The following is a 25,845-nucleotide window of genomic DNA, read 5'->3' as shown; positions in this document are numbered from 1 at the left end:
GTCTTCTCAGATGAACTAAATATGTGCTGGCACTAGCTGTGTAATCTTATCCCAAAATGGTAGGAGATGAGGCACACTTAGCAGACACCTTGTTGTACGATACACACAGACTTGAATCCCAGTCAACCTGACAAAGAACAATTGGGAAGCAGGTTGTCTTCCCAGAGAATATATGTGGCATGTCAGATAACCTCCCAAGACTTGTTACACCTAATATTTGATATCAACAATCCTTTGGGAAATTCATGTTGAGTTTAAAAAGCACTAATAGGGGCAGCTAGATGGCGCAGTGGTTAAAGCACCGGCCCTGGATTCAGGAGTATACCTGAGTTCAAATCCGGCCTCAGACACTTAACACTTACTAGCTGTGTGACCCTGGGCAAGTCACTTAACCCCCATTGCCCCGCAAAAAAAAAAAAAAAAGCACAAATAGAAAGAACCTAGAAAGTATCCTTAGGGTTTACAGAGTCCCTGGGTTAAAAACTGAAGATTTTTAGGGTATAGGAACTATTTTCAACAGTGTTGCTGGTTGAAAATAGGAAGAGTTTTTGGACTGCTGGAACATGGCTTAAGGTACAGAAACGACTAGCTTTTGGCTAGGAATGGAGTTTATCAAACAAGCTGAGAAAGACATGTTTCTGAAGACCTGAAACTTTGATCAAGGGAGCCGTAAACTGAAAGTGGAGTAGAAGTAAGAAAATTGCCTAAATAGGGTATTTGTTTGCTTGACTGTATGTTTGTTACAAAGGTTTTATTTTTGTTATTATTGTTGTTTTGCATAGAGGTGGGAAAGTGGAAGGGAGAGGAAACTAGTAATAAGGTTAATGGAAAAAGAAAAAGTAGCATTATTTTTTTTAATGTATAGAAGTTTGGTGGGTTTTTTTTTAAAGAAGTTACAAAGAAATCACAGATAAGCAGGACAGCTTTTAAAGTAATATGTTGAATTTGTTATATACTTAAAAGGAAAAACTAACTGTACCTAAATAGTTTCTCTGTTTCATGTACAATTCTCTTTTTCTATTCTATTTTGTGTATGGAAATACTTTTTTATTTGGTGCTTATTACATTCAGAATTTTTTTTAAATCATATTTTTAAAAGAAAGAAAATTACTCATATACAACAGTTAAGCCACATACTACATACAGTAGAAGACTGCCCAATCAGAAGCAAAAAATAGATAATGGTTTTCAGCGGCACATCACAAAGCTGTCACAGAAGGAAGGTTTAGAGAGAAATTCTCAATGGAGTAATTCAACTTCAACTTTGTGCACATCATTAGAGGTCTTTTGGCAGAATGCCAAGGGCAAAGAAGTCAATAGGTTCTTAACTTGCTTTAGTTATCATTTCATCCTTCCTGAGATAGAGGGAACAAAAAAGGGAGCCAACTGTTCCTTAGAACCTAATTCTGAGCAATGAGAAAGAAGTTAGAGTAGAGAGGATGGTAACCTTGAGAGGAATTACCAAGTCCATTTAGAATAACCTGATAGATGAAAGAAGGGGTGACAGGCAGTCTTCTAGGCATTCCAACATTTGGAACTACAGATTTAGCAAAAAGCCCATGCATGGCCCAAGATTTTAGATAAGAAATCAGTTCAAGTGATAGAAGGCTCTAAAGAATGAAGTTCTACTAATGCATTGTTGGTGGAGCTGTGAGCTGATCCAACCATTCTGGAGAGCAATTTGGAATTATACCCAAAGGGCGATAAAGCTGTGCATACCCTTTGACCCAGCAATCCCACTTTTAGGTCTTTTGCCCAAAGAAATCATGGAAGGGGGAAAGGGACCCACATGTACAAAAATATTTATAGCTGCTCTTTACGTGGTAGCAAGGAATTGGAAGTTGAGGGAGTGCCCATCAATTGGGGAATGGCTGGACAAGTTGTGGTATATGAATACAATGGAATACTATTGTGCTATAAGAAATGATGAGCAGGAGGAGTTCAGAGAAACCTGGAGGGTCTTGCGTGAGCTGATGATGAGTGAGATAAGCAGAACCAGAAGAACATTGTACACAGTATCATCAACATTGAGTGTTGACCTACTGTGATGGACTATATTCTTCTCACCAATGCAATGGTACAGAAGAGTTCCAGGGAACTCATGATAGAAGAGGATCTCCAAATCCAAGAAAAAAAAAGAAAGAACTGTGGAGTATAGATGCTGATTGAACCATATTATTTCTTTTGTTTTGGGTGCTGTTGTTTTTTTCTATTTTGAGGTTTTGCATCACTGCTCTGATTCTTTCTCTTGTAATAGGATTAATGTTATTATGTGTATATATATATGTGTGTGTGTATATATATATCTATATGTTTATGTATAGAGATATATAGATATAACCTATATCAGATTATCTGCTGTCTAGGGGAGGGGGGGAGGGAGGGGAGGGAGGGAAAAAAATCTGAAATTGTAAAGCATGTATAAACAAAAATTGAGAACTATCTTTACATGTAACGGAAAAAATAAAAAACCTCATAAATTTCCAAAAAAAAAAAAAGAATGAAGTTCTGATGACACAAAAAACAATTATTTCAATGAGAAAGAGAAATGAAAAGCTGGCTAAGGAGATCGGTATGGCCCCAAAAGGAAATCGTCAACCAACTTAGAATCTAAAGAGACCTGTACCATCCATGGAAGCAACGACAAGTAACTGTGATTCTCACCAAAGGATAATTTATGAGCACTTAGGGAGCAGTTAAGAACAAGCATGAGTTCATCAAGACCAGGTCTTGCTACAATAATCTAATTTCATTTTGGACGGGGTGATTAGACCAGTTTATTAAAGTAGTGCTAAAGTCATAACATACCTGGATTTTAGTGTTTTGTCTAAGTCTTTCGTGATATGCCTGGGCTTCTTTAAAATTATGTTTATTGATGCCTTCTGTTTTTACATCACTATCATTTCTGAATATGCTATCTAACCCTATTTAAAACCTTCTTTGTAACAAAGAAAAACAGTTACATAAATATAACTGAGACACACTGGCTATTTCAGAGTGTACACACCATTTTGCCTTAGTAGTCCTGGGTAGAGGAGGGAGATTCATGTTAGTATCTGTTCTTGGGATCAATATTGGTCTTCCAAGTAAATTAGAGCTTATTTTTCTTTGATATTTTCATTTAGTTTGTCACAGTCATGGTATATATTGTTCTTCTGGTTCTGTTTATTTCACTCTGTATCAGAGCATGCGTAACTTCTCATAGTTATCTGTATTTCTCATATCCATAATTTTTTACTGCACAATAATATTCCATTATATTTACATACCGCAGTTTGTTCAGTCATTCTTTAATCAGTGGATATCTATTTTGTTTCCAGTTCATTGTCATAATATAAAACATAGCTATTAATATTTTGGTACATGTGGGGCCTTTCAGTCTGTGACCTACTTGGGGCATTCTATTCAGTTAAATATAGAAGCATTTTCCCACGTGTATTATATGCTAGATAGTATAGATACAAAGACAAATTTCCAATCATTGGGACAAATGAACAGTTTAGGGCACTTGTCTTACATACTTCCTGTTTATTTTCCAAACTGGTTGAACCAAGTCACAATTTCACTAACAGGGTGCTATCTATCCATATTTCTACCTTCTCTCCAGCTCTGACTCCTCCTATTTTGCTGTCTTTATAATTTGCAAGGAGAAACTTCATTTATTTTATTATTGGTTATATTGATAATGATTTCATATGATTCTTTATAGTTTTGAAAACTTTATTTTTGACCTTTGACAACATATATATTGGGGAATAGATCTTAGAGCCATTGATTTTTATCTGGAGCTTCTGGAAATAAGCATTTATATAGCACCTCCTATGTATCAGGCACTAAGTGCTTTTTACACTAAGTGTAACTAAAAAACACTAAGTGATTTTTACAAATGCTATCTCATTTGATCTTTTTAAATGTATGTTGGATTTTTATTATATTTTATTTTTTCTAATTACATGTAAAGATAGTTTTCAACATTCATTTTTAAGATTTTGAGTTCCAATTTTTTCTCCTTCTCCCCTCCCCAAGACAGAAAGCAATCTGATATAGGTTATACACGTGCAATCATGTTAAACATATTTTCCATATTAGTCATGTTGTGAAAAAAGAAACAACAAAAGGGAAAAACATGAAAAAGAACAAAAAAATCAAAATAGTATGCTTCAATTTGTATTTATATCCCATAGTTCTTTCTCTGGATGTGGATAGTATTTTCCTTCATGAGTCTTTTGGAATTGTCTTGGATCATTGCATTTGCTGAGAAGAGTTAAGTCCATTATGGTTGATCATTTCACAATGTTGCTGTTACTGTGAACAATGTTCTCCTGTTTGTGCTCACATCACAGCATCAGCTCGTGTAAGTCTTTCCAGATTTTTCTGGAATCTCTGCCTGTTCATCATTTCTTACAGCATAGTAGTATTCCATTACATTCATATACCACAACTTGTTCATCCATTCCCCAATTGATGGGCATCCCCTCAATTTCCATTTCTTTGCCACCACAAAAAGACCAGCTATAAATATTTTTGTACATATAGGTCCTTTTCCCTTTTTTATGATCTCTTTGGGATATAGACATAGTAGTGGTATTTCTGGATCATGAGGTATGCACAGTATTATAGGCCTTTGGGCATAGTTCCAAATTGCTCTCCAGAATGGTTGGATCAGTTCACAACTCCACTAACAATGCATTGGATTCCCTATTTTCCCACATCTTGTTTGTTTGTTTGTTTTTGGCAGGGCATAGAGGGTTGAGTGATTTGCCCAGGGTCACACGGCTAGTAATTGTCAAGTGTCTGAGGCCAGATTTGAACTCATTTTCCTGACTCTAGGCCCAGCACTCTCTCCACTGTGCCACCTAGCTGCCCCCTATTTTCCCACATCTTCTCCAACATTTATCATTTTCCTTTTCTGTCATTTAGCCAATCTGATAGGTATCAGGTGGTACCTCAAAGTTGTTTTAATTTGCATTTCTCTAATCAATAGTGATTTAGAGCATTTTTCATAATCTCATTTGATCTTTACAACAACTTTGTAAGGTAGGTGCTATTATCCCCATTTTACAGTCTAGGAAACTGAGGCAGAGAGAGGTCAAATGATTTACCCAAAATTGGTAAGTGTCTGACACTGGATTTGAACTCGGGTCTTCCTGACTCCAGGCCCAGTGTTCTATCCATTACTCCACTAGTTGCCTTGAGACTGGCAAAAAGAAGGGATTTAATGTCATTAAGGGCCATCACTTCACTTTCTATAGGAGGAAACCAAGGCCCAGAGAGGTTAAGTGACTTAATGATGGTATTTGATTGATTATGATATAATTGATCATTCTATTATTATGGAGCAATGTGGGGCAGATAATAAAACAGTTAAGCAAATTCAGAGTTCCTTGGAGGGCTGAACCCAAAGAGTATTTCACCGATTGCTTTGTGAAGAGAAGAAAGATCAGTGACTTTGTAATTAGGTGAATTCAGAACTGGCTGGAATGGCTGGAATTTTTGAGAAAAGAGCTAGTTCACATCAGCAGCTTTAGTTGTTTGTATGTGTGAGGGGGCAGAGGGGTACTGTGTAATGGGTACTTGATTTGCCTTGTGATACAACTTTTTCAAACAGGTACTCTAGGGAAACTTTATTCTATTTTTTTTAATTATTGGAGGGAAGTTTTTTATACATAAGCAGCATAATTGACAACCAGTAGGTCATTCATGTCCAAAGCTTACCTCATTTTTACTACCTACTTTAACTTCAAGTAAAAGACTCTGTGAAGTTAGGGGTTAGGGGAAATGTAGCCTAAACCAACAATAAAATTAATGTAGAACCCCTTTCCTTATATAAACACATCTTCAAACACCCTTCAAAATAATGAATCAGAAAGTTTGAGTTAAAAGGCAACTCAGAGATCATCTGGTCCAGTTACCTCATTTTGTATGTGGAGAAACTGAGGCTCAGACAAATAAGGTTCAAGGTCGCATAGATACTTGTGATAGAATTAGGGCTAGACATGGTTTCCTAGGCAGGTTCCCATTGCACAGCACCATGGGTAGATCAGATGAAGGTGGATGTCCTATCTTTATTGTATCATGACCTCTTAGAGGTCAGAACTTGCTTAAAGGCAAGATACTTTCAGAGCTTAGTACAGTACCTGGCACATAGTCGATGCTTAATAAATGTTTATTGACTGACCAACTGCCTTCCTATTGTAAGGTCTTTGGAAGCTGAGAATGACTTTATAAGTAGGTAGAGTAAATAGTCATATATAAGAAGTGCACCCCTTCCCCAATTAATCCTACAAGCATTTTTTGTTTTGGGGGTTTTTTTGTGAGGCAATTGGGGTTAAGCGACTTGCCCAGGGTCACACAGCTAGTAAGTGTTAAGTGTCTTTGGCCAGATTTGAACTCAGGTCCTCTTGACTCCAAGGTCAGTGCTCTAACCACTGAACCACCTAGCTGCCCCCCCCAAGCATTTTTAAAGGGCCTACTCTGTGCTTTGAAAATGACCATCACATAAGATGACAGAGAGACACATAGTAGGTGTGAATGCGAGCAGGTTGCAATGTAAACCAATGAGGAATCTGGGAAATGTATGACAGAGAGAGAAGACTGGTTGGTCCTGCAGCAGGGGATGACAGGGAGAGGACATCCCAGGTTTTCCGGGGGAATCCTCCTGATGCCAGGAGGAAGGGAAGAAGGTCTCCCAAAGGTTACCTCTGCTTACGTCTGTCCACATCAGATCATAGAAGTCTTTCCATGCTTCTCTCTACTCATCCTATTCATTGTTTTGTGCAGCATGATACCATTCTCTTACATTTACATACTATGGTTTTGTTATCCATTCCCTAGTCAATAGCTTATAGCCCGTGATCATTTCTCTTTGGGGGAATGTTTTTTTGTAATATGTATGTGTGTATAAATATATACATTCTGTGTATGTATGTATATATGTGTGTGTGTGTGTGTGTGTGTCCTAGTTTCCATTTGTTCCTCTGAGTGCAAGCCATCCTTGTGCGCCCCTCTTCCTTCCACTTCCATCTTGCTCTCCTCTTCCTCTCCCTTCCTCTGCTTCTCTTTACCCCCTTTGTTCTTCTTCCCCTGTTATTTCCTATCATCTCACCTTCCCCTTTTCCTTCTTCCCCTTTCCATCTCCATGCCCACAGGCACTGTTGGTAGGGTATAAATCAGGTCAGAATTGTGGAGACACATAAGGAAAAATGACATGATGCTTTTTCCCCCACACTCAAGGCCTTGCTGTTGGCATACAGCGTCCCTTCTACTTCATTCAGGCTGTTGATTGTGTAAAAGACAGAAGAGCTCTTCTCTGAAGAACTCATAGCCTAAAGCCTGGCAAAACATGATGCCAAGAAATCTCAACTAGAGGCAGAAAATGAGAAGAGTGTGACCACGGTGAGATCTGAGTAACTGGTTCCTTTACCGTGCTCCAGATTGGTATGTGGCAGACGGAGACAGGATTCTCTGCCTTCTTTCCTTGGTGAAAATGTCCCAAGTGGACTCAGCGGGTGTGCCCCTGAAGGCCAGATTTCACATCTCTCCTTGTCATGCAGCTACTCTCATGATAGATAATGTGAGAAATTGCATTCCTCTGAGTTTTCAGAAGTGTGTGAATGGCCTTCCTGGAGAGCACCCATGGCTTCTGTTTATATTGCCTTGCAGTTAATAATAAATGGAGACAATGGCTCACAAATAGACAAAGCCAGTGACTACACGCTGGAGAAGGCTGTCTAACTTGGAATTTCCCAAAACATCTCAGGGCAGAGCAGGGAGGCATGGCTTTGGTGGAACCTTGCCAAAGTCGGAAATGTGCTCCTTCTATAAGTGAACTGCCTTGTTTGTCACAACAAAATACATGCAGGCCTTGGAGGGTGGAATTATATGGGATCCAAAATATATACAATTATGAAGGTCATATTAAATAGCGTCTATCTCAGTACCCCATGTTCAGTTGCCTCTAGGCAAATGCCTATCTTACTGGAGTTTTGCACCAAAACGTTGTATTACTGGAGTTTTGCGTTCATAACTATACCCCTTTTCCCTAAATATGGTATATTTCCATGGATTTCTCTATGATCTGTTTTTGTTGTTGTTTTTGTTTTTAGTGTTATATCCCCACCAGATTGCAAGCTGGGCAAGGAATCAATTTTATGTACATTTGTATGTCCTCCAGAATCTAGCCTGTGCTGAGAAAACAGTTAAATGCTTGTTGAATCTGTCTAATTGAAATGAACTAGTGCTGGGAAAGAGACCCAGTCTTTGTCACAGGGACCAGGGTCTGTCTGCTTCGCAGAGAATCAGACTCAAGAAGTCTTTGAATCGCATTTGCCTTTAATCTCTCAGCTTGACTTTGAAAGAATCCAAAGCTAGAGTCTTCCCCTCATCTCTCTCAAAAAACCACTGACAATATTCTGGGAGCAGGACAGGTTTGAAGGGAGAGATGGAGTGGTCTGCCCTGGGATTTTCCAGGCGGCAGCGTTTATTGCCAGCCTGAATGAAACTTGATCCAGCTTTCCCTCCCACCCACACTTGACCCTTTTCCCTTTAAATGATGTTTGAGTCCAGGGTGGAACTAGGTCTCCTGGGAATGCAGTATACAAACACTGGAGAGTTGGTCGCCTGATAGCTCTTGCCTCTCCTTCCTTAGCCAGGTCCCGGGACTGTAGGAGCTATTTGAGACGAGTGATTTATTTTCTTCTTCCTGCTGGTGGAAAAGCAAAGTGGGGGAGAAATGCAAGTAGGAAACAAGATGACAGGCCTGCTGTCCCTGCTGGCGGCCTTTTGGGTCCTCCCTGCCTTGCTCTCCCTGTTTTCTGCTGCCATGGAAACATGACTGGGGGAAGCTGCCTGCCTATGTATGTGATTGAAGGAGGCAGTGAGGGAGCAAGTGCTGGATGGATGGATGGGTGCGCGCCCAGGTGCTCCTTTGGCAGTTTCCAGGGTCCCACGGACACTGGAGAACATGCTCAGGGAGTGGGTTCTGGGTCAAGTTAAGACCTCTCCAAAGTCGGAGTAAAAACCATAAAAAACTTTGGATAATGTGCAACCAGTGAAGCATTTAAAAAGCACAGCGAAATAACAGATTTTGGCGGGGGGGGGGGGGGGGGGAGGGGGGGGGAGACAAGATCTGTGACTGCATTGGCATTGGGATTCTCAGTGAGGAATTACCTCTATCAAAGTAGTTTGACCATCCCTCTGCAACTTAAGTGACTTGACTAAGGTCACACTTGTTTGAAGGCCAGCTCTCTATCCATTAAACTATGACCACTTCACAACACATTAGCCCTCTGTAAATACAAGGTCACTTTGGAAGATACCTATTGGCTTTATTTGTGCTCCAATAAAACTGTTTGCTCACAGAAATCTTGCTTATTTCTTTAAGGATAATGTTCCCCCCTGATACACTGGAACCACTTTATGATGTTAGTTTTTAGGGAAGGGGGGTCACTGGCTTCTATAGAACTAACCAGGAGAGCCTCAGCTTTCTCTGAATGTACCATAGTTGCTGTGTGTGTTGTAAGAGCACTTGGCCCGTGTTGCTGTAGCCTTGAGAAGGGAAGACCAAAGAGGGGCATGGTTGGAATCTTCAGCTATTTGAAGGGCTATCTAGTGGAAGGGTGATTGGACCAGTTCTGCTTGGCCCCAGAGGGCAGAACAGGGAGGACTGGATAGAAGCTGCAGAGAGGCAGCTTTCTGCTTAATATACAGAAAAATGTCTTCACAGAATTGTCTAAAAATGGAACAGACTGCCCTCAAGGTAATGAGTTCTCTGCCACTGGAGATCTCCAAGTAGTTGCTGCATGTGTCTGGGATGGGATAGAGGCAGTGGATGCTCCTGCATGAGGCCTGAACCAGATTAAAAATATTGAGACATATTTAACAAAATAAATAAAAAGACAACAAACTATAGATAATGTTGTTGTTCAGTCTTGTCCCACTCTTTGTGATCCTATTTGGGGTTTCCTTGACAAAGGTACTAGAGTGATTTGCCATTTTCTTCTCCAGTTCATTTTACAGATGAGGCAACTGGGACAAACAGGGTTAAGTGACTTTCCCAGGGTCACACAGCTAGTAAGTGTCTGAGGCCAGATTTGAACTCATTTTCCTAACTCCAGGCCCAACACTCTATCCACTGAGCCACCTAGATGCCTCCTATATATAATATTGCATTTTTCATATGCAACCTGGAGGGATCTTTAGGTACAGTTTAAGGGGCCCCATTCCTATTTGAGTTTGACAGTCCTGTTTTAGCTGATAATTGGACGAGGTGACTCCTGAAGTTCCTTCCTGTTGTGTGGTTCCATGTACTCTATCCAGATCCTTGAAAGAATGAGGCTTATTAAAGAAAGTATTAGTGAAACAATTCCTCATTTATCCAGTATCATTAGAGAAGATGTTGGTCCCCTTAAGAGAATTTTCCTGATCAACTAAAGTCCTTTTATCAGCACCATTTGGTAGAGACATATTTCTAAAGTATATTCCTCACTTTCCTGCTGTCCTAAATAGAGCAAATTAAACATAACTTAATGATGTTTTTGCCATTAATTACCCATGTGACCTTAGAAAAGTCACTTGAAAATCTCTAAGCAGTTAGGTGGTACATTGGTTAGAGCATTGGCCTTTGAGATCAAGAAGAAGACCTGAGTTCAAATTCAACTTCTGATACATTATCTATGTGCCAAGTAACTTAACTTCTGTCTGCCTCAGTTTCCTCAACTGCTATTTCACACAGAGATGTTGTGTGAATCAAATGAAATAATATTTGTAAAGTACTTGGCACCATACCTGTCATGCAGTAGGTGCTAAATAAATGCTTGTTCTCTTATCTGTATCAGTTTTGATTTATAGAATGAGAGAGCAAGACTAGATAATTTCCAAGCTTCCTTTCAGGGCTAATGTTCTGTTAGGAATATCCAGCTCAAAAAGTATGATTCTCTGATCAATCTTGCTGTGTTGTTTTTAATACAGATGCCTTCAAGGGCCACCAGCATGGGCAAAATTCTTGGTTTCCTTATCAAGAGCCAGGTCTGAGAGTGATCCAATCCACTCAGTTTATGAAATGGGCTTTTCCTGAGCCCTGACTTGAAGTATCTATTCTGATGGGTCCAGGTGCTAGGGACACTAAGCTGCTCCTGCTGTGTCCCAACCATTAGAAGCGATGAATGTTCTATACACGTGTGGTATTGGTTGGTGCTTTCTGCCCAACTTCTCCCTTTTAGGTTGACAAAGCAGAAAAGAAGCCCAGCAGCAACCCTGGGGTAAACAAAGGGTAAGCAGTATTAGAAGCTCCTATTTCAGATGAAGAGGAGGTGTCGATGATTAAACTGGAAAGAGATTCTAGGGCTCTGATACCCGATCCAGGGCCTTTTCTACTTGCCCATATTGCCTTTAAAGATAATGGTCATGATAGAGTCGCAGCTCATGGAAGGGAAATGACCAACTGCTGAACCCAAACAAAAGTTCATCCCTTCCCTTAAGCTTTCTAGTCAGCAGGGGGAAAGGAACATAAAGTTCCTCCTTCCTTCTGACACTTCATATTTAAGAGTCTCCAAGACTCCAAAGGAGATGTTAATAGTACCTACCCATGGATAATTTAGCTAGAACACTTTATATCATTGGTAGAATATGGACATAGTTATTGTAACCATGAAGATGATATAGTACAGTGGGAAGAACAAAGTGGGATATGAAAGAAGACCTGGGTTCAGATCTTTCTTCTGATCTTTGTGTGACCCTGGGCAAGTCACTTAACCCTAACCCTAACTATCAATTTTCATCTGTAAAAATGGGAGATGGTAGTAGCATCTACTTCACACAATGGTTGTAAGGATAAAATTACACACACAAACACACACACACACACATGTGCATAGATATTATTTTGTAAACTTTAAAGTGCTACGTAATTGCTAGCTATTTTCCTCTGAGTTCAGACATACATGTCTTACGTTTTCTTGCTTCCTGTTTGGCTCAACTTTGGCCAGGCCAGAGTCAGACTCAGAAGACATCCCACTCCAGAGAAAATCCAGCTATTTGGTCCCTGGGTAACCTGTACTTTGCCTAAGATGCCAAAGATGGTCTCTATAAAATCTGGTGACTTGGCATTATCGAAATTTGCCGAACCACTTTCAACAAAGGGTAATCTGACCTTGCAGACAGCAAGCAAAGGGTTGTCAGGGTGCAATAATCAATATTAGGTGTTAATAATAGTTAGCATTAAGATTTTTTTTTGAGGGCCAATGGGGGTTAAGTGACTTGCCCAGGGTCACACAGCTAGTAAGTGTCAAGTGTCTGAGGCCAGATTTGAACTCAGGTCCTCCTGAATCCAGGGCCGGTGCTTTATAGAATTAAGATTTGCAAAGGACTTCACATATATCATCCCATTTGAGCATTACAACCACCACGTGAGGGTGGTATTATTATTATCCCTGTTTTATAGATGAGGAACCTGAGGCAGAGAGAGGTTAAGTGATTTGCCCAGAGTCACACAGCTAGTGGTGTCCGGGACAGATCTTCCTGACTTCAAATCCTACTTCATCACCCAACTGGCTGTTTAAGGCCAGTTGACATTTAAGGCACATTTCCTTAGTGCCTTCAGGTTTACAAAGTATTTTCTCCCTAAAAACTCTGTAAGGGAAGCATTCTAAGTTTTCTTATCCTAATGTGTCAGATGAAGAAACTAAAGCTTGAAAAGATCACAGCTTTGGGGGCAGCTAGGCAGTGCAGTAGATAAAGCACCAGCCCTGGAGTCAAGAGAACCTGAGTTCAAATCTGGCCTCTGATACTTGACACTTACTAGCTGTGTGACCCTGGGCAAGTCACTTAACCCCCAGTGCCCTGCAAAAAAAAAAAAAAAAATCACAGCTTTGACTGGACCTTTTGACTCAAGACCCAATCTTCTTTCCAGGATACTACCACAGAATCCAAAATATAAATGCTCCACAGCTAAAGAAGCATTTCCTTTCAATTCAGGAAATGCAAGTAGTCTTGTCCTGTAGGCCCATTTTGCAGCTAGAGCAATAGAGATGCAAAGATTAAGTGACCTTGCCATAGTCACACAGTAGTAGGCAGAGCTGGGACTTGAACCCAGCTCCCCTAACTCTTAATCTGGGTTGTCATACCTGGAATTCTCCCCTTCCCCACCTTCACCTCTTGGAATCCCTCATCTCCCTTCAAAGCTCAGCTGAAGGGGCAGCTAGGTGGCACAGTGGATAGAGCATTAGCCCTGAATTCAGGAGTACCTGAGTTCAAATCCAGCATCAGACACTTAACACTTATTAGCTGTGTGACCCTGGGCAAGTCACTTAACCCCAATTGCCCAGCAAAAAAAAAAAAAAAAGCTCAGCTGAAGTGCCACTTCCTTCAGAAAGCATTTTTTCATTACCCTACTTAGTAACTCCACTGACACCATTTTGCATTTTTCTGTGAATATGTTCTATCCCTTACGTAAAAAAGTAAGCTGATTGAGGGCAGGGGATGTCTCATTTTTTCATTTGTATCTTCAGCACCTAACTCGGTGCTTGGAACATAGAAGGTGCTTTTAAAAAAAAATGCTTGCTGGTTGTCTCATCTTTCCATTAACATGATGTGTGCTCATCTTCTCTTTTGGTATCTGTAAGTATCAGGAGTTTCAAGTTTTCAAGGTGAACAATCAGTGAACACTTTTAATGGGAAGTGAAGTGAGCTTTAACTTCTTGGCACAGACAACCCCAAATAGGTTTTTGTATTGATTTAAAACAAGACTTCTTTCTAACTTCCTCTAGTTTATCTTCATGCTATTTATTTCTCAGTAATATATTAGGAAGTTAATCATATCAGATCATTTTTTCCTCAACGAAACAACCATAAAACTGAATTTGGATCCAGATGTTTTTGATTGGGAAACTTCCCAAATTTCTCATCCTAGGACAAGGAAGACTCACTTTGTGGTTGGCAGTCAATCCAAGAAGCCATAAAAAGTCTCTTAGTTGTGAAGGCAAGCAAGTTCCTGCTGCTCAGGCTGTTACTAATGTCAAAACTCACGTCTCCTGCTCTCTATCTGAGTTTTCCTTAGGTATAAGGAGCTGATGGTAGACATCAAGATAGGAAAATTATGCTGCTCTTTGTTTTGACTACATGCTTAAAGATGGAAGGGATAATGATACATCTTCTGTACCATATAATGATCTAAGGATTCAGGACTGCTCCAAAGGAAAGCCAAAAATACCTTTGTGGTCAGGAGAGCCTAGTATTTAGAAGCACAACTGGCAATATTGGTGCCTGGGACAATTTAGTTGAATTAAGGGAGAAGGAGGAATCCCTGGGACACCTATCAATAGGACAGGCTTGGCCAGAGGGAGTGGAAGAAGGCCAGGTTGGGCCATAGAGAAAAAAGTAGCCTGTCATTTGGTGAACAGGCCCCTCTAAATTTTGGTGTCCTGAAACAAAGCCTCATTGTTTTATCCTACTTATAGCTCTGCTGATTCAGCCTTGATAGACTTTCTCTCTTGTGTTTTTCCCATATGATCATTCTCATTCCTGGTTTCCTTAAATTACCATAATCTTCAACCAGTCCACTTACATATACCATCTGACATATACCTCAGCTGGGAACCTCAGATAGCTATCTTTGTGGCACTGTATTTGTTTGCAAGAGTCTCCACCCCTGTTTTCCCTGAATCCTTCCCACCCTACCCCCCCACACATACACTGAGATTGAAATCTAAATGACTGCAGGGCCATTTATCATCCTTATATTTGATACTGTCAGAACCTCTCATCCACATTACACCTTTTAGATTTAATATTATTTTCACAACAACCCTGAGAGGCAGTTAGAGTAGCAGACATACTTATCTTCATTTGAATCATAACAGTGGCTTACATTTATATAGCACTTTAGAACTGTAAAACTCTTTACATATATTATCTCATCTTTTCCATACAGCAACCATGTGCAGTAGGTTCATAAGTATTTATAACCCCATTATACAGACAAATAAAGTGAGGTTCAGAAAGATTAAGTGTTTGTGTTTGTGTTTTTGTTTTTCCCAAGGCTACTTAACTAGTAGGGACAGGACCCTGATCCCTTGGCCAGTGCTCTGTCTACTACATCCCATTGTAGGATACTTTGGCCTAAGCACCCAAGCTCTTGGGTGGCCTTGGAACCCTGGCAAATGCAAACTCAGCCAAATTTCCCTGTCAGTCATCTGGCCTGTAATGAATTGTTCTGGTTGGGTCAGAGGTCAGTAGGTCTGCCAAGTAAGTTAACAGAGAAGTTCACAGGCAAAGAGAGGTTTAAAAAACCTTGAAAGGCAAGGGAGTGGTGAATAGGGGGCCAGAAGACCAGGGTTCAGATCCCACCTCTGACATATATCCAGGTAAGTCATTTAAGTTTTCAGGACCCCAGGCCCCTCTCTAAGATGGTGAGTTGAAGAGCAGGTCCCAGTCTACATTGGTGCAGGGAGTCTCCTAACTAGGAATTCCCTTGCACTGATGAAATCACAAGGCTAGACCCAAAAAGAAATGCTGATGCCTGGGAGAAGGCAGGAAAAGGGTGTCTCCCGTGATAGCCTTTTTCATATACTACTTTTTCCCTAGAGGAAATAGATCAAAGTCTGGGATGTGCTCAGTTTCTTCATCTATAAAATGAGGGGGTTGAATTAAATGGCCTCTGAGGTCTCTTCCAGTTCAACGCCTGTGACTCTGTTTGTTGTTTCCTTGGTTAACTCTATTACTAATAATAGCTAATAATAAAAGCTAACATTGATATAGTGCCTACTATGTGTCAGGCAATGAGCCAAGTATTACAATTATTATTTCATTTGATCCTCACAGCAACCCTGACAGGTAGGTGCTATCATTTTCCTAATTTTACAGATGAGGAAAGTGAGGGTAAATGACTTGTCCAGGGTCATATAGCTAGTAAATGTCTGAGGCTGGATTTGAACTCTAGTCATTCACAATGTTGCTCTTATTTTTCTGTTCTGAGGCCTCAGAGCAGAGGAGATAGTCTGGTGGCCTGGGGGTGACGCTCCCTAAGAGTTCTGACTCCTCTTTTGTTTGTCTCTTCACATCCTGGATTACCTGCCATAGCATGTATAAGACCTCCCTCCATCCTGTGAAAGTGGCCCTCGGGCATTTCCATCTGTGAGTATGGAACAGAATGACTTCTCTCTTTCTCTTTTCTCCAGCAAAATGGCTGACAAAGCCAAGTCTAGCAAAGCTGCCAACAAGACACCCCCCAAGTCCCCTGGAGATCCTGCCAAGGAGAAATCAGCTAAACGGCTCTCCCTGGAATCTGAGGGCACCAATGAGGGGGCCACCGCCCCAGAACTCAGTGCCCTGGAGGAGGCCTTCAGAAAATTTGCTATCCACGGAGACACCAGAGCCACAGGGAAAGAGATGCATGGGAAAAACTGGTCAAAACTCTGTAAGGACTGCCAGGTAATCGATGGGAAAAATGTGACAATCACCGATGTGGACATCGTCTTCAGTAAAATCAAGTAAGTCCTGTTCACCAGCTCCTTTTCTTTGGGGGAAATAGTTTATACCACTGTGACCTAGGGAGCTTTATCTCAGCCATAGAATATAAACTCATCGTTCTTCCCAAATCCTCATTATTAGATATGTGGATGCCCTACTCTTTGGGGCAACTATTGGGATTCTTAGAATTCTCCTTGTACTCATCTAAACAGGAACTTCATTTTGTTAAATGGCAATATCTCCTGAGAAAATTGACAGTGGTTTGACTGTCTTCAGAATGCTTGTTGGATGAATGTGTTATTATTATTGACAGGAGAAAAGAGGGACTAGTATGTAAGGATCAAGAGACAATGAAGGAATATGACTAGAAATTCAGCTTCAGTGCTGTGTGCCATGCTTTGTTGTTGTTGTTGTTCCAGAATAGTGTGCCCTGGTATAGGAACTGGAAATAATAGGAATGTGGGGATGGAAGAGACCAAGAAAAGAGAAGGCTAGAGTAATGTTTATGCAGATGCCATTGTGTGGTATAGAGGACTAGAATCCCAAATCCCTTACTCAGGTGTGTAATTACAAGAGAAGGAAGGTCTTGGGACCCTAAATATATAAATTCTTGTATATTTATAGGTATAGATATATGCCCTACTCATTTAAATATATATAAATGAAATAAATATAGAAAATATACAATATAATATATAAGTATATTATATTTATATATCTATATAAATCAATATTTAAATGAACATAAATATATAAATAAATGTTTGTATGCATATGAACGTATAAAATAGAAATAAAAATTATATGTATACACACATATGTATACATATATACGCATACACACACGTATATATATGTATATATATATGTGTGTGTGTGTGTGTATATATATATATATATATATATATATATATATATATATATATATATATATATATATATATATGTATGTATGTATGTATAATGAGTAGGGCCTAAGCCTGTGTGGGGAACTCTAAGTGAGGAAACTGAATATAGATTGGAACCTTCTCTGCATCTTAGAGTTAACACTATTACAGTTGCCTAGAGCATTGTAGGTTATAAAACTTACCTAAGGTTGTAATGTCAATATGTACTTGACCTGGGACTTGAACCCTTATCTTTCTGGCTTTGAGGCTGGCTCTCTCTCCTCTGTGCTATATCACCTCTCTAAATAGCCTCTAAACCTTTATTATCTATCATTTATTTTATCAATCAGAAACCTTCAAAAATCAGCCTTCCTGATATCTCCCATTATAAATATTCCCTCTATTAACCAGAACAGATGTTGAAGCAAGTCTGAACCAAAGGAACCCAACACCAGCATGAATAATTTGGGGGGATGAGATCTGGTCTGGGAGCCAAAATTCATCATATTCACATGTATAGTCAAGGTCCTGTCACATTTTTTTATAATCACATCTTCTTGGTTCTTCTTATCTGCTAAACTTAAATAAAACAGCAGATGGATTCTTTTCAAACACCAAAGTTTATTTTTTTTAAGTAAAGTTTTATTTTCAATGCAATCCATCTCTGTGTACTTAAGAATGTTTCAGAGTTTAGGAAATTCATATTGTCTTTTGTTTCTCCAAGTGTTCTATCTGTAAAAAAAAATTTAACTTAACTTAATCTAACTGAAAAATTATATAACTGTATTTATATGAAAAATTATATCTATAAGAAAAAATATAAGTTTAGAAAAATAATTATTGGGCTGTAAGTCCTGCAGCAGTCACCATTCAAATGTGGAAATATTTTAACTTACTAGGGCTAATTTGGGGGAACTAATCTAGCTGATTATTCTTGGGACTTTTGACTAGCTGGCTATCTGACTGCTATTAATTTAATATGAGCCGTTTACAAAATTTCTCCACACTGCTCTCAAATTGATAAGCAAACAATTAAGAAGCCTCTTTTTTTTTGAGGGGCAGTGAGGGTTAAGTGACTTGCCCAATGCCACACAGCTAGTAAGTGTCAAGTGTCTGAGGCCGGATTTGAACTCAGGTCCTCCTGACTCCAGGGCCAGTGCTCTATCCACTGCACCAAAAAGCCTCTTAATTAAATAATCAAGGCAGAATTTATTTATAAAAATCAATGTAAATGATAAGGATTAAGAAATGCAAATTATACAACCTGTCTTCTTTTAATACAATAAGGGCCTTTGTGGCCTCTTGCCTTAGTGTATGCTCCAGCTTTCTCCAACTTTCACTCTTTTTCTCCTTCACTCCAGCTTCACTTTCACTGTTCAGCTCCTTTCTTCTAACTCCAAGTCCCCTTCACTTTGTCAACCCCACTGAAAAGCCCCTTAGCATCCTCACCTCTGTTGCCAACCCCCTGGCTTCTCTAGTGTCTCTGTATCATAGCCCTTTCTCGCTTTCTCCAACCACCATATGGTCCCCCTGTTCTCTTAATCTTCCAGCCTCCTCTTTCACTGTCTTCTCCAACCTCCTTTGTGCTGTCTCCCCTTTTGTCTTGTCCACCCCCCTTTTTATTAACCTGTTCTCAGGGGAAAATCAGGGCTGGCTGCCCCTGAGTTGCAAGGCTGTGCTCCCAGAGCGGAGCTGGAGGCTAGGTGAAGCTGCACCATGGCCTGGGGTTTTTCCTCTGCACAGCTTAGCCCAGCTCAGAGGTGCCTCCCCCACCCAGTTGAAGCAGAGGGGGAGGGGAAGCTCTGCTTGTGGAGCCTGAGGCTAATTTCAACGCCCACATATCTCTAATGGTTTTCCTTATTCTTTTGATAGATTTTTTTCAACTTATTTCAAATCCATTCATTCAGTATTAAGTGCCTAGTATATGCAATGTAAAGACTAGGGAGTGAGGGGGGGCAGAAGGGGACATTATAAAGACATAAATGAAACCATTATTGCCTGTGTGTGAAGAACTTACATTCTTTTTAAAAATTCTTATTGATTGCCATTTTTGGGCATCACTTTCATTCAAAGATATAACTTTATTATTTATTGAAAAGGAATTGCAAGTTGTACATAATATACCTGTAGTTTCATGTGCAATCATCTTTTTTTATTCTACTATGTTATGGAATACTTGTTTTATTCTATTAATTAAAATAAAATAAACGTGAAAAAAATCCCCACTTCTTGGCACAAAGAGGGGGAGGAAAGGAAATTCTGCAAAACCAGTTAACACAAAATACGAACTCTGTGAGGAAAACGATGGTCTTTTTCCTTTAAATCTTCAAGTGCTGGGTAGGCTTTTAATAAAGGCTCATTGATTGCCTGACAATATCTACAACATAAGCACTTCATGCTCCACTGGGAAATACTAGTGAGGATGTAAGTAAATGTAAAGTATATAGTGAGCAATGAAAAGTAAGTTCTCCATGGAGATTGTACTAATAATTGAGAGAATAAGGAGAGGCCTTGAGGTTTATATTGTCCCTCAAATGATATTTCTCAAATTATGTGCTTCCACCCCTAGGCTAGGGTGAACTTAATCATATGGGGTGAAATCTGATTGTCACAGGTCTAGAATTGGAAGGGACCTCAGAGGTCATCTGATCCAACCCCCTCATTTTACAGCCAAGGAAACTGAGGTCCAGAGAATTTAAAGACTTGTCCATGCTTATCTAGGTCATAAGCATGAGGTAGGATTTGAACCCAGGTCCTCAGCCTCTAGAGGCAGTGCCCTTTCCAATGCCTTGCTAAATTAATTCACTCTTAGTTAACTTTGTTGCTTTTGACTAGCTGGTATTTCAGTTCAACAAATACTGAGCCCTACATGCAGAGACCTATTTGCAGAAACTAGAGAAGACCCCAAATTTAGCTAATGCAGGTTCTTTATCCTCATAGAGCCTATTTCCTAACAGTCTAGATCACAAACGATTTATTAGTTTTGTAAATTTGATTTTTTGACCGATAGGGAGAAGCAGGCTTGGATCCATCAAACCCAACTCCTAAGTTGTTGTTATTCACTTGTTTTTAGTCATGCCTGACTCTTTGTGACCCCATTTGTGATTGTCTTGGCAGAGATACTGGAGTGGCTTGCCATTTCCCTCTCCAGCTCATTTTACAGATGAGGAAACTGAGGCAAACAAGGTTAAGTGACAGGGTGACACAGCTAGTAAGTGTCTGAGTCCACATTTGAACTTGGCAAAATGAATCTTCCTGACTCTAGACCTGGCACTCTATCTACTGTTCCACCTACCTCTTAAAACTTTACCTCAGGGGCAGCTAGGTGGCGCAGTGGATAGAGCACCGGCCCTGGAGCCAGGAGTACCTGGGTTCAAATCCGGCCTCAGACACTTAACACTTACTAGCTGTGTGACCCTGGGCAAGTCACTTAACCCCAATTGCCTCACTAAAAAAAAAAAAAAAAAAAAAAAAAAAAAAAAAACCTTTACCTCAAAGGTGTAAGAACTTAACCTGAGAACGTGCCTAATAACATGTTAAAGAGACATGAGTATATGATGACTTTGCCTGCCTGTTGGTTTTCCCAAACCAATTGCAGTCCCTTTCCTCACACTTAGTGGCACTGTTAAGATTGCATCCTTCCTTGGCACGAAATATCAGAGAAGGCAAATCTCCTCTATCTTAGGATTGTGCTCACTTAAGTGTGTTCTGTTTGCTAATTCTCTATATTCAAGAGGTCTGGCCTGGAGTACTCCCAACCTTGGTCTGCCTTGACTTTCTGACCTGATACTCCTCTCATCCTGACCTCTAGATTGTATTTTGATTGAGATAAACCCATCATCTTATCACATGGCTTCAGGACTGTTGGGTGCCAGAATATCCCAATATCTACTTGACTCTCTTCTTCTCTGTGATGGTTTTCCATCTCCCCAGCAACCATTGCCACTCATGATCTATCCAATTTTCAGCTTGGGATAAAAGAAAACGAACGAATTCATTTCCCTTTGTCAGACTCAACAGAAATGATGGGGTTTTCTCCCATTGTTATTTGTAACAATTTCAGGTCTCCTTCCCCCATCACCTCACCCCCTCTTCTTGCCCTGGTAACGTTTGCCAACCTTCAGTATACAACAGACACTGGAAACACATTAGAACATAGTTCATTTTGACATAGGTTTTTATAAGTTATCTTGTCCTCCAAAACCTAGCAACTCCTTGTAGTAAAGCCTTGATAGAACACAGGCTGTATTCATTTAGGTTATTTCTTTTTCCACTCATTTTATGCCTTTTTCCCCTAAGGGGGTGTTTTGATGTGAATCTTTTTTAAAAAAATAACTAGAGTTTTTCCTCTATGAATATCATGTGTTTCCTATAAAAATTTTATTTGAATCAGTTATCTGTGTAATTTTTAACTGTCTGAAATCTATATAAGAAAAGAGAAATGAAAAGTGGATAAATATTATTTGAGCTATTATAATTTGTTTCTTCCTCACTTTAAGTCCAGGTCCTTACATACCCATGTTTCTTTTGGAATATTATTTTCTTAAAGGAGTCCAGGGAAGTATAAAATCATAAATGTTCAGAGCTGGAAATAACCCTACAGATAGTCTAGTCTAGGGACTTGTGGGCTATAGTTTTTATTTATTTTAAATAAAAACCTTTCTTAGCTGATGGGCCACATGAAAACAAGCAGCAGGCTGGATCTGGCCCATGGACCATGGTTTGCCAACCCCTTGTGTAGTCCAAAGCTTCTTAAACTGTGTGGCATGGCCCATATGGGGTTTGTGTAACTGAATGTGGGGGTTGTGAAAAATTTGGCAACAGTAAAAGGCTATGTATACCTATTTTATATATCTACATACCCGGGGTCACGTAAAATTTTCTTGGACAAAAAGGGGTTGAGAGTGGAAAAAGTAGGGGGCAGCTAGATGGCGCAGTGGACAGAGCACCGGCCCTGGAGTCAGGAGGACCTGAGTTCAAATCCGACCTCAGAAATTTAACACTTACTAGCTGTGTGACCCTGGGCAAGTCACTTAACCCCAATTGCCTCACTAAAAAAAAAAAAAAGCGAGAAAGAGAGAGAGTGGGAAAAGTTTAAGAAGCCTTGGTCTAGTCCAATCTCTTTATTTTACAGATGAGACCCTTGAGGCTCAGGGTAGCAAGGTGATTTAAACTAGGTAACAGAGCTAGCTGGTTAGTGATAGACCCAGGACTAGAAGTGATAGACCCAGGACTCAGGCCTCTTGACTCTAAAGGCATTGCTTTCCTTAGTCAATACAACCCCACATTAATCATTGTTAGCTATTTTCAGGTGGAACTTTGTAAACCTCAGAGTATCAAAGTTTTTATACATATGTGCTTCTAAGTTGGTGTATATGTGTGGATCCGTGTGTGTAAGTTTGTGTGTCTGTGTGTGTACACAGAGATAGATAGATAGATAGATAGATAGATAGATAGATAGATAGATAGATAGATAGATAGATAGATAGATAGATGGATGGATGGATGATAGGTTGATTTGGGCTAGACTTTGTAATACGGATATGTTGATGATATACAATGTAGAGAGAGGGTATACCAAGCTAGGGAAGAGTTTAAGTAAGGGCATGAAGTGGGAAAGCCAAAGATATAGTTTATGGACAATAAATAATACAGTTTGGTAAGAACAAAGAGTTTATTTAGGGCAGAAGTTCTCAACCTGAGGTCCATGAGCTTTTTTATATACATACATACATACATACATACACACACATTATATATATACATATATATTATATATATGTATGTATGTTTGTATATGTATATATATAGATGGAAATGCTGTCTATCATTTCCATATTAGTCCTTTTGTATAAGACTTGAATAAAAGAAAAAAATGAAAGAAAGTGAAAAACAACATGCTTCAGTCTGTGTTCAGCCAATTCTTTGGAGGTGGATAATATGCTTCATCATTAGTGCTTTGGGATTGTCTTGGATCATTGTTTTGCTATGAATGGTTAAGTCATTCACAGTTCATCAAATAATATTGCTGTATCTGTGCACAACATTCTCCTGGTTCTGCTCACTTCACTATACATCAGTTCATACAAATCTTTCCAGGCCTTTCTGAAATCATCCTGCTTGTCATTTCTTATAACATGATAATATTGTTTTGAATATATGTATGAGCATGTGTAAATACACACACATCATGCACATACATATATACATGTCCATATATAAGGTATACATGTACATATACACATACACTCATATGTGCAAACATACACACAATGTATATACAGGTACATATAAATATACATATACATACATTTACACTTACACATACACACACACACACACACACATATATATATATATATAAAACCACATTTCAATATAATTGATTTCCTTTGTAACTGTATGAATTTCATTTTATGCATTTATAAACATTATTCAGGAAAGTGTCCATATCTTTCACCAAACTGTCAGAGAGGTCTCTGAAACAAAAAGTTAAAGACCCCTGGATTTGGTGAATACTGGAAGAAAGAAGATAAGTTACTTGAGGGCAGGAATGATTTCATTTTTGTTTTGGTAGAAGTAGCATAGGAGATATAACAGAAAGAGTGCTAGACTTGATGTTGGGAGAGATGTGGGTTCAAGTCCCACCTCCACCCACTTATAGTAGTAACCTGGGCAAGTCACTTAAACAAAGAGTTCTCTACTTTTGTTGTTGTTGCTGTTGTGCTCATCACAGTATCCTTTGCTGTGAAGGATTAAGGCATCACCTTGATCACATGAGTAAGACTCTTCAGAAAAGGAAGGCACATTCCTCATATTCTCACAGCACTTTTTTCTGTGATGATGTCGAGTCAATTGATTGAATCTGTGTTTTAGCCTAGGTGACCACTCTGTGCTGCCCCTATTGGTTTAAAAATAAGTCAGGAGCAGGGGCACCTAGGTGGCACAGTAGATAAAGCACCGGCCCTGGATTCAGGAGGACCTGACTTCAAATCTGACCTCAGACATTTGACACTTATTAGCTGTGTGACCCTGGGCAAGTCACTTAACCCTCATTGCCCAGCGCAAAAAAAAAAAAAAAAATCAGGAGGAAAAAAAGAAACCAAACAGACTTGTGTGGTTGCAGGGCAGACCATCTCTTTTAGTAAATGAGTTCTTGGGCATGGTTTTAGGTTAATTATTGCAGTAACTTCCAACTTGGTCAGCCCAACCTGGGAAGGACTAGAAATCTTATGGAATGACATCCCAAATAGTCACTTGTTCACAGATGAAACCAGTAGAAACCCAGAGTCAGCAGAGCTGCAGCTTTGTCACACACACACACACACACACACACATACACACACACACACACACACACACACACACACACACACTCTGGAGCGCTGCTTCACTGCTGTCCAGTGTAGGCACATTTATTCACTGCTTCTCCCAAACTAAGGGAGGGAAACTAGGTCAGCTATATTTAACTTGTGCAGTTTGGGGAGGAAGCAAATATATTCAAAACATCCTCATCCTCCAAAGGGATGTCAGTAAAAGCTCAAATCAATTCAATTCCACAGACACTTCAGTGCCCACCATGTGCAAGACACTGTATTTATTGACTATTTGTGCTAAGTATGAAGAGCTTGGAAGTCTAGGGTATTACCATAATTTGAGTACCTTCAAAAAGTGATCTTAGGAAAGAGTCACAGGACCTGGGTTCAAATCCTAGCTCATCTTGTTACTACCTGTATGACCTTGGGCAATTAACTTACTTAGCTTCCCTGGGTCTCAGTTTCTAGATCTATAAATTGAGAGGGCCTGACAAGAATGGCTTCTAAGGTCCCTTTCAGCTCTAAGACCTCTAATTGTGGGTGCTCTCAATCCTCTGACAAGTGGGAGAGGGAATTCTAATGTAATAGAAATACTAAAGGTGGCTTTAGTCTGAGCTCTGCCACTATTTAGCATTTACATAATGTGGGCAAGCCAAGTAGCCTCTGGAGCTCTGCCAATCTGGGGACTGTGAGATATGGTCTCTTAGGTCCCTTTCAGATAGAAAATTCTATGATTCGGACACCTTGCATGTGTCAACAAGGTGGAGAGAGTTAGTCACAATTTATAATACCTTGGTAAGTTAAGGATTCAATATCATGACTATATTTAGTTCCTTGGATAACTGATTGTTTTATTATTGTCATTTGTAAATTTGTAATGGGGCTTAGGAAATGGCATATATATATATGTACATATATACATATACAGGCATATACACACATGTTTACACACATAAATATAAGTATATACACATATACAATACATGTCTATATACACACAAATGTGTGTGTTAGATATGATTTTATATACAGGTGGTTCTTGCTTTAAATAAATCTGCATTTTGTAAATTCGACTCCCTAGCTGGGAGGTGGGTAGCAGGACCCCATGGCAGCTGGGGAGCCGCTCCATGCCAGGGATCTCAGAGCCACTTTGCCTGCAGGGTTGCAGAGCCTCTGAG

General features: G+C 39.6%; 1 protein-coding gene across 1 annotated transcript in view; it reads left to right on the top strand.

Moving 5' to 3' along the window:
- Window positions 1-25,845, top strand: part of LOC122746990 (tubulin polymerization promoting protein) — a 141,659-nt gene that overhangs the window by 32,123 nt on the left and 83,691 nt on the right. The window contains exon 2 of the mRNA XM_043993164.1: window positions 16,173-16,484. Coding sequence (XP_043849099.1) covers window positions 16,177-16,484 — 308 coding nt within the window. The 5' untranslated portion in view covers window positions 16,173-16,176. The remainder of the gene's footprint in view (window positions 1-16,172; window positions 16,485-25,845) is intronic.

This window comes from Dromiciops gliroides, chromosome 1, assembly GCF_019393635.1.
Source record: "Dromiciops gliroides isolate mDroGli1 chromosome 1, mDroGli1.pri, whole genome shotgun sequence".
Taxonomy (NCBI): domain Eukaryota; kingdom Metazoa; phylum Chordata; class Mammalia; order Microbiotheria; family Microbiotheriidae; genus Dromiciops; species Dromiciops gliroides.
This window is presented reverse-complemented; position numbering and strand designations above follow the sequence as displayed.